Below are 9,873 nucleotides of genomic sequence, written 5' to 3' on the forward strand. Positions count from 1 at the left end.
AGACGCCCCCCTCTTGGATGAGCGGAACGTTATTGTGCTTGGACAAGGCGCTGACAGTCTGTCTGCTTGTTTGAATTGAATGGCCGTCTCAAGCGGTTTTAGATTCATTCTTCTGACATTACTGCCTCTACACAAATATTTTAGACTCTGGGAATAGCTCACCCTCCCTTATCTGTTTACATCATTCCAATTTCTATAAATGTCTTCAGAAAGTAAGTTTCCAATGAAAGCGATTACCTTTCAGAGAGGTTAAGTTCCCTGTTTATCTGCTATTGTCATTGTATTTTGTATTTATGCGCGCAACGAAGCCCTCAGTTTTGCGTCATTATATTTCAAATTGATAGTCTTGATGTACTGCTATTTAAGATACACGTGTTCAAAGTTGTCATTATTTTTCAGATCCTGCCATGCCAACTCTTAAATTGGTGCAGGTCCTGACTGGGCACAGGGGCAGGGTATGGAACATATCCTGGCATCCAGAAGGGAACCTTCTAACTTCCTGTGGGGAAGATAAAATCATTCGTATTTGGGGAACCGAAGGCGGTGTAGAAGGAAAGTGGGTTGTAAAAACTTCCTTAACAGATGGTCATGAACGCACCATCAGAGAGGTGAGTACAGATTTCGTTCTGATTGCATTGTGCCATTTGTTCCTTGTTATATTTATTTTACATAACAGGTAACCTGGTCTCCATGTGGAAATTATTTAGCGTCTGCAAGCTTTGATGCTACTACAGCCATATGGGATAAGAAGTCTGGACAGTTTGAATGTAACGCCACTCTTGAAGGTCATGAAAATGAGGTAATCGCTCAGTTTATGCTTTTGGTGCATGAATTTTCCCTAAACTTTGCTCCACATTTTCAAAACTTTTTACTGTCTGCTCTAGGTTAAATCAGTGTCATGGGCCAAGTCTGGCCAGTTGATGGCCACATGTAGTAGGGACAAAACTGTGTGGGTGTGGGAGGTTGCAGAAGAGGATGAGTATGAATGTGCCGCTGTCCTTAACGCCCACACCCAAGATGTTAAGAAGGTGATCTGGCATCCAAATGACGAACTTCTAGCATCTGCTTCTTACGATAATACCATTAAAATGTTCCGTGAGGACCCTGCTGATCAAGAGTGGACTTGTGTAGCAACCTTGTCATCTCATACTTCTACTGTTTGGAGCATAGCTTTCAATAAAACTGGTCTGTACTTCATATTTAGGGTGTCACTTTTTCAAACCTTGTTAATTTTAGTCGACTATTTTGTGTATATTTTTAATTTTAGGTACGAGACTAGCTTCCTGTAGTGATGATGGAACTGTAAAAATCTGGCAAGTTTATTTACCTGGAAATCAAGAGGGTATAGCCACACCTGATGGAACACCTGTGTGGAAATGTGTCAGCACAATTGCCGGAATGCATTCACGATGTGTCTATGATGTGGCCTGGTGTCATCAGACAGGGCTCATCGCCACTGCTAGTGCTGATGATGTCGTGAGAATATTTCAGGTAAATATGTTGCAAATTATTTCAGCACTAAACATGAAAATATTTATTTTATGCCCCCCTCTTTTTCCTAGGAATCGCTAGATTCAGATCCAAATCAACCCAACTTCGACCTTGTAGCCTCATCATCAACCAATGGGCACAAGCAAGATGTTAATTGTGTCGCATGGCATCCTACTGTGGCAGGATTATTAGCGTCATGCAGTGATGATGGAGAAATAAGACTGTGGAAGTTCCTTGAGGGTACCTCATGATCAAATCAGTCGTCTTTGTGTTAAAACTTGAAAGTGAAACTTAAAAAGGCCAGGCAATTTATTTTTTTGAAAGTATGCAATGTCAGTTGTGTTAAAAATTAAGTGATTTGAACATGATTGATGTTATAGTTTGCCTTGAATAACAGTAAGAGATGGTTTATTAGGAATTATTGTCTGGAAACAAGAAGAGAGCTACTTTTGATAAATGGTTGTATTCACACCACTGTGTGTCAGGTGCCACATTTTTCTGCAGAAATTTCTATCTCTGGAGAAACAACTAAAATATGTTAAATATTTGCTTTTTAATACATTTTTTTAGTTATGAACTGGTTAAATATGCTCTATAATTACATACCATACCCTTGTATCGTACTTTTTAAAAAAACATCTTACACCACAACTTATAGCAAGCACAACTAGCATGCTGTCTGCCTGAGTCTAATAGGCACATTTTTCCTAAAAGATCACAGAAGGTTGAAAAGAAACGGCTACTTGAAATACCTCTACTTTAATTAAATTTAACACAATGTTTAACAACAAAATTCAACTTAAATTACTGATGCTATCGGTTTTCTAGAGAATCGCGCTCTCTGGCAACAAAATACATAGCTAATATTTTTAAAGTACTGCTGATACTCAATCTTTTTTTTTTTTTTTTTTTTTTTTCAATGACTTGCTTTTTCTATTAACAAAACCGAGTGACTGCTTACAAACGGCTCTTCGCCTCCACTAGCTAATCACAGGAACGAAACGTAAACGTCACCGAGCGTGTCAACTTGACTGACTAAGGCTACCGAAGCGCGCGCACGGCCTTGAGGGGGGGGAAGTCCCGCGCCTTCGTCGCTCTGTCCCACTCCGACTCACGGGCCGGTCCGGGAGGGTGCGAGAGAGACAGACGAGGGAAGCGCACGGGAGCGCTACATGTCTTTTCTCCGCACTTGCAGGTTGAGCACGCAGTCGTCCGCCACGGCCCAGTGCGCGTGCGGTGCGTGCGCCGCGTGCGCCGCGTGGCTCTGGATGAGATGCGCGGGCGGCGGCAGTGGCGGCGGCGGGACAATGGGCAGGCCGGGGAGGCTGCAGGGCAGCGCCTCATTGTGCGCCTGCTGCTGCTGCTTCTCCTGCTGCGGCTCGGACCCCGCCGTGTTGTTGTTGTCGTGGTGCTGCTGCTTGTTGTTATTGTTGTTGTTGACGTTTTTGCCGCACAGCGCCAGGGCACTGGAACAATCGGACAATGCAGATGGGCGCTAAGTAATTTTCCCTTTGGCGAGCCGCGGGGGCAGGCAGGCAGGCGGGGCGGAGTGGAAAAGGGCAGCGGGCGGGCGTATTTTTTAAAAATAAAAACAAACAATTTGATATTTTTTTGGCAAAACAGCAAGGGGAAAGTGACTAGTGAATTGTTGCATACATACACGTACCTGTGCGGGCCGCGGAAGGGCGCGGGTAGCGGGGGTGGCTGGGTGCGGCGCGGGCTGCCGGGCGGGCTGCCTGCCGCGAGGCTGGGGCTGGGCCCCGGGCTGGGCGGGCTGGGCGGCCCACTGTCCGCGCTGCTGGTGGGGCTGCCGGCCGCCGCCGCGCCGCCGGGGTCGCCGTCACCGGGGCCCGCCTTGAGCCCCAGCGGGGACATCTGCTCGCCGCCTGCCAACGGAACGGAACCGCATCTCTGAGACACGCTGCCCACGAGGCACTCGAGGACGGCGTCGCACAGTGGGTCAGAAGACCGGGTGGGGGCGGCCAAAATCCCGGACGCGCTTTGAGTTCCAAAGTCGCTAAATGGGACTCTAACCGAACGTGTGACCCCACCAATGGATTGCTCTCCGAACAAGGAATCAGTTGGTGGGGTCACCCGTTCCGTTCGAGTCCTGGTTATCGACTCTGGAGCTCAAAACGCGTCCAGAGTTTTGGCCGCCTCTACCGGTCTTCTGGCCCACTGTGCCACGTCGGCGACGTGTCGGCGACCACTTACCGTGCACCTGCAGGTCCTGCAGCGCGAGCGGCGCCGGGCCGCCCAGGGCGAGGCAGCGCATCCTCCACGCGTCCTGCACCAGCTGCAGCCGCGCCTGCTTGCGCCACTTGGCCCGCCGGTTCTGGAACCACACCTGCACACCACCACACCGTTAGCTCCGACTCCCGCAACTCACCGGTGCTGCCAAGTAAGTAGACGACGCACCGCGACGCACCAGTGCCGAAAGGGTTGCCAACCTCAACCTGTCTCGGACGCAACGTCTCTCGAGAAGTCATCCGGTAGTCGGGCTTAGGTTCCCAAGCCTTTCGACGCTGGCATGACGGCGTGCCACAGTGGGCCAGAGAACCGGTGGAGGCGGACAAAATTCCAGACGCGGTTTGAGCTCCAGAGTCGCTAAATGGGTCTCGAACGTGTGACCTCACCAATGGATCTCTCTCCGAACGGGGCATCCGTTGATGGGGTCACACGCTCTATTCGAGCCCCATTTTGCGACTCTGGAGCTCAAAACGCGTCTGGAATTTTGGCCGCCGCCACCGGGCTTCTGGTCCACTGTGCGTGCTCGCTGGTGGAGGGAGGGCGACTGACCTGCACGCGGGCCTCGCTCAGGCCGATGCGGACGGCGGCCTGCTCGCGCAGGAACACGTCCGGGTAGTGCGTCTTGAGGAACAGGGACTCGAGCTCCTTGAGCTGCTGCGGCGAGAACGTGGTCCGGTTTCGTCGCTGTGGGGTCAGACAGTCTATTACTCTAGGGCTGCGTTCTCCCGTGAACGCCTGAGTGCACTGGTAGCCAACGAATGTGACGTCACATTCGTTGGAGTGTTAATTTTGTCACGTTCTTTTGAATATGATGTCATATTCGTTTCAGCGTGACTCGGCCATTTAAGAAGGGTGTCACATTCGTTTGAACGTGGATCAACATTCAAACGAATGTGACATCATATTCAAACGAACGTGACAAAATTCACATTCGAACGAATATGACGTCACATTCGTTGGCTACCAGGGTGGCGTAGCCGATTTAGCATATTTCGCAGCGAGCAGGGGACTCGCCGTTCGCGAGATACTCGCGAGGCCGCCGTCAGCGCCCGAGCAGCTCAGGGTAGGCCAGCCCGCCGCACAGCCGCGCGCTCGCATTGCCTACCGCACAGGCGCGCTGCCGCCCCGCTCGCCAGCACCTTACCTGCCTCCTCCGGCCGAACATGTACTCCGAGAGCAGGTCCTGGGGGAGCGGCGACAGGAAGGGCCCGGCCATGGCGAGGACGACGGCGAGGACGACGGCGAGGTCGACGGGGTCCTGGACGAGGCCGTGTGTGCAGCACGCGCGTGGCGGTTGCTCTGCCGAGGCTCGGCGCACGAGTGGTCCGCTGCAGCATCCCTGGCGCCGCCAAGCTCGCCGCCAGGCCCGCCGCCACCCAGCACCCCGCAAGCCACGCCCACCACCCCGCCACGGCCAACCGCGGGCCGCGCTCCGCACCCCGGGGGCGGGGCCAGGGCCGGGCGGGCCGCGAGTGGGAGTGAGAGAGAGAGAGAGGGGGGGGGGGCATCCACCTGCAGCGGGCTGGCTGAGAAGAGCTGAGAAGGGCACCTGAAGGACAAGGCAGTAATTATCAGCCCACGATTAGACGACTGGCCATGGCGGCCCGTGGTGCGACTCACCCACGCCCACTTACAGTGAGTGCGCCTCGCTTGACGCAAGCGCCCTTCCAGGTAGGCACCAAGGCGACGTACGACGGACGAGTGGAGCGGGTTGCCTACCCAGAGATTCACAGGCGGCCCGCGGGGGGAAGCACACACTGAGTAAACCTGACAAACTATTTTAGGCCTTACAAAGAAAAGCAGCTTGTTATAACAAAGTATTTGAGCATACACTGAGAAAACCTTACAAACTATTTTGGGCCTTACAAGGAAAAAGAGTTTGTTAAAACAATGTATTTTGAGCACACATAAGTGTGACTGCGTAACCGTCGGCACGGTCGCCGAGTTGAAGTGCCCAGGATCCCGATGTCGCCGTCGAAGTCGTTGTCGGCGGCGAAAGCACAAAGCCGACCGGGGGAGCAGCCAGTGAGGCGCTACGCCATTGGAGGGAACGGCCGTTGCAGGCGCTCGCCCTCCGAGGGGTACAGCCGTGAGGGCACTCTCCGCGGCCAGACGAAATGCCGTTGACAGTGCTCGGCTCCCCCGCCTTGGTATCTTCCAGTGGTGAGTACGTTTCGAGAACTGCTGCACATGGACAAGAAACTTGCTTTCAAACTAGTTACAACGCTAACCTAGGTCGCCACCGCGAGCGTGCGGCGGCTCGGCGCGCGCAGCGCCATCTCGCGGCGACTCGCGGAACCTCGTCCGCGCGCGAGGCCAGTTTGAGCGGTGACATGAGCTTACAAAGAAAATACTTCGTAATTTACGGACTATTTCTTCGTATAACAAAGTAAATTAGTTTGTATCATGTCTGCTCAAAATGCTTCGTAAGGTTTTAAGCGTGCACATGCCAGGTGATGATAATTTTTGTATTGGCAGCGTTTTGGTCGACGGATGCCGGTCGGGAGCACCGTAGTCTGCGAGGGGGCAACCGCATTGGATGTTTGGGGACACAAGATTTCTTACGGCTTAAGATTTCATCGGATTTCGCAAGATTTTAACGGATATTCCGCCCAAAATTAGCTTGGTTTTGGCCTTTAAGGGGGCAAGATTTCAGATTTCCCAGAGATTTCTAGCGTCAAGGGGACGCAAGATTTCTAGAGTGGTTGCCCCCTCGGTAGTTTGCCTCTCGGAGGCCGGGGGACGGCTGGCCGCGGCTAGAGTCGCTGGCGGCGGCAGGGCAGGTGGCTGTGCTTCCGACTGGCTGGATCTGCTGGAGCTGGAACGGGTTCGCTTCGCGCTTCGCCCCATACCGCAGGCACCGCAGCCGAAGCCGACCGACTACCGAAGGATCGCTCCGTCGCTCTGTCTCTCTCGCACTCACGGGGCATCCCGGAAGGGTGCGAGCGAGAGAGACAGACTGAGGCGGGGGCACCGCAGGCTACCGCAGGCCGGGCCATGGCCACGCCACTGGCTCGCCGTTATTCCGAGATTAATCTGGAATCCCATCCCGGCGGGCTGATTCACTTGGGGCTGCCTCCGGACTCCGGGAAGCGACTCCGGCCCGGACGCCAGCCCGGACGCCGCCGATGAGATTCCAGAAGGGGTTGAGCTTTCGTCCTGTCTGTCTGTCTGTCTGTCTGTCTGTCTGTCTGTCTGTCTGTCTGTCTGTCTGTCTGTCTGTCTGTCTCTGTCCGTCCGTCCGTTCGCCCGCCCGCCCGCCCGCCCGGGCAAGGAGCCGTGCGGTAGGGATGGCTCTTTTGTTCTGCGGCCAGCGATTGGATATTCCAGCCTCAGTCTGCGGTTACCGCATTACCAGGGCTGTGGGGGCGGCGCCTGGAGGGGGAGAGAGAGAGAGAGAGAGAGAGAGAGAGAGAGGCCCTCCCCTCCACGCCCCCACGGCGATGATCACAATGGAGACACGTTTTCTCTCTCTTAGCGTCGCACAGCTATTTCATTTGTGGGCGCTTTTCGCTCGGGGCAGGCTTTGGCCTTTCATTCGATGTTGTGCGGTTTCGAGGCCGGCCCACACAACCCGCCCTTTCCCCGGGCCCGCAGCGCTAGCGCCAGCAGCCCCCAGCGGGGCCCCGCGGCAGCAGCAGGGCCCGCTCGACTCCCTTTCAACTTTTTCCATCATCCGCATCCATCGCGGGCCGTTTAGCAGTGCTGCCAACGCCGACAGCCAAAAGGCGGTATGAAAAATTTACGCCACGTCCCCGGGAGGGACCGGGGTAGGCCTCCTTCGGTTTGTTGTTGCACTAATGTCACAGGGGCACTAAGTTCGCGGGTGTCCTTTTTTCATAGGTGCACTTATTTTACAGGTGCACTAATTTTGCTGGTGCACTAATTTTGCTGGTGCACTAAGTTCACACTAGGTGCACTTATTTCACATGTGCTGTGCATTAATTTTGCAGGTGCACTAAGTTCACGTGCACTTATTTCACAGGTGCACTTATTTTACAGGTGCAATAATTTTCTAGGTGCATTAAGTTCACAGGGTGTATTTATTTCACAGTGGCGCTAATTTCACAGGTGCGCGCAAGTCTGCACCCCGCTAAGCCACCTGGGTCTTCCTTTTTCTCTCTTTTCCTGTTCGTGGGTTGGTAATGCGGAAATTTGAACCCTGCCGGCCCTGCATCAGCATGCTGATCCTCCTCCTTGCACAATGGGCCCATGCGTGGCGTGGCGTGGCGTGGCGTGGCATGGCGGGGCCCACGTGTGGCCCACGCGTGCGGCGTGATTGCGGGCAAGACAAAGCGCGATGCTGATTGGCTGGCGAGCCGAGCGCCGATCACTATCGGCAGTTCACGCTCGCCGCGCCGTGACACTGTACGCTGTCCTGCTGTCTTCGTCGCTCTCAGGCGAGCTGTCGTGCCCGAGCGAGGGTGTGTTTCCCGTACGTCAACATGACGCAAGTTTGCCGTGAAACGTGAAAAAAATTCTGCAATGTCTGGGAAAATGTTTTAAATATTGACGCTGTTTTTACTTGCTCGTGGTTTTAATTTTTACCCATTCCCACTGCGTGGCCCGTTCGGGTGGAAATCTGTTGACACATCTGGGCGTCTCGTGTGCTAACACAGGGCCCGAATCAAACACATGATAGTACCAGATAGTTCCGAGGGCAACCCAGTTTTGCGCCCTTCTGTGATTCTAGTCCTTCCTTGAACATATCACAGATCAAAGAGTGTCTGGAGCCAAGACACCGGGTGTCGTGTTGCTGGTCCCACCTAAAATAGAAGTGTCAGAATTGATCCACCTTCGTCCCCTTTTTGTCCCGGGATGAGGGACTTCAAGGCAAATCCCATATCGCAACGAAGTTCCTTCGTACTGAGTGAGATTCTTCTGCCGGTGTCCTTGCATTCGTCGCACTGGTGTGTCTTTGCTCCGCGGTGGGCGAGGATGCCCGAGCACACTGTGTTAACTATTTTCGCTGTTTTGTCGCGTTAACCGTTGGTGTTGTGCCGAGGGGGAGGGAGGGGTCGGGGGAGTGTCCTCCGCTGCTCATTTCGTGACAGTCGCGCGAGGATTCCACAACAGCTGGTGACGAGACAGAGCCGGAGCAGCGGAGCAGCGGCCCTCGACAAAAGAGGAACAGAGGAGCGGCAGCCCGCCGTGTTTTTAATCTATTCTCCACGGTCATATTTGTGACGCGAGCGCGAACACCAAAGTCGAAAGTCGGAGCGGAGCAGCGATGATCAACTTGATGAATTCCATCCCGCGGCCCAAACTCATCACTGTGCCTGCTGCTCCTTTTTGCGCTTTTTTCGCTTGGTTTTGCTTTTTTTGGTCCCCCTCGTCTGCCTGCCTTTGCCGCGCTCGCACACATTGTGGATGCTCAGTCGTCGTCGTATCGCGTTAGAGGCGGAGAGAGAGAGAGAGAAAGAGAGAGAGAGACAGACAGACAGACAGACAGACAGACAGACAGACAGTCAGACAGACAGACAGACAGACAGACAGACAGACAGACAGACAGACAGACAATTCAATCAATTCAATTCAATTCAATTCGTATTTATTAAGAAAAACTTAAACAAGGCACTTACAGATAGAAACATTAACATAGTAATAAACTGCCTAAAAATAGAAAAAGACAACCCCTAAGCATGACTGCTTGTCAGGGGTGGATTTACTGTCTTTCTGTCATAACAAACAATAAAAACAAACAAACAAAGACAGACAGTCAGACAGACAGACAGACAGACAGAGACAGAGAGAGGGGGGACGCTTCTCCCCTTTTGTCGTCCTGGTTTTGGTTTGGCTTTCTTAAGCCGCCCTCAAGACTCTCTCTCTCCTCCCGCGGCAACGTTGTCGGCCGGACAATCGCGTGTCATCGAATTAGACGCCTCCCGCATTCAAATCTCCCGCCCGGCCGACCCGGGGCCGACCTGGCTTTGGCTGGCTCTGGCTCTGGCTTTGGCACCGCACTGTAAGCAAGGCAAGCGGGCCGCCTGCGAGCTCCGAGGTAGGCCGGCCCGCCACGCCTGGCCGTGGGCTGCCGCGCCTGCGTTGCCTACTCCGCGTTGCGCAGGGGCCAGGCCCTGGCCAGGCAGCGCCATTCGTTTTCCAGTGCCCGTCCCCCTCCCCTCCATCCCT

General features: G+C 53.9%; 2 protein-coding genes across 2 annotated transcripts; one reads left to right on the top strand and one right to left on the bottom strand.

Moving 5' to 3' along the window:
- Positions 1–45: 45 nt before the first annotated feature.
- LOC117644797 (probable cytosolic iron-sulfur protein assembly protein Ciao1) lies at positions 46–2,077 on the top strand. The gene is made up of 6 exons (XM_034384426.1): positions 46–212; positions 400–608; positions 677–799; positions 885–1,185; positions 1,268–1,491; positions 1,563–2,077. Exons 1-6 carry the CDS (start codon positions 200–202, stop codon positions 1,740–1,742), a joined length of 1,050 nt encoding a protein of 349 aa, XP_034240317.1. The 5' UTR covers positions 46–199; the 3' UTR covers positions 1,743–2,077.
- Positions 1,973–5,026, bottom strand: LOC117644699 (dorsal root ganglia homeobox protein-like). Its single transcript, XM_034384313.1, has 5 exons — positions 4,886–5,026; positions 4,291–4,425; positions 3,706–3,838; positions 2,136–2,198; positions 1,973–2,019 (listed from the first exon to the last, which is right to left on the bottom strand). The coding sequence occupies exons 1-5, from the start codon at positions 4,955–4,957 to the stop codon at positions 1,973–1,975; spliced, it is 450 nt and encodes a 149-aa protein (XP_034240204.1). The 5' UTR covers positions 4,958–5,026.
- Between the last annotated feature and the right edge of the window lie 4,847 nt (positions 5,027–9,873).

Source organism: Thrips palmi, unplaced genomic scaffold (genome assembly GCF_012932325.1).
Source record: "Thrips palmi isolate BJ-2018 unplaced genomic scaffold, TpBJ-2018v1 HiC_scaffold_18, whole genome shotgun sequence".
Taxonomy (NCBI): domain Eukaryota; kingdom Metazoa; phylum Arthropoda; class Insecta; order Thysanoptera; family Thripidae; genus Thrips; species Thrips palmi.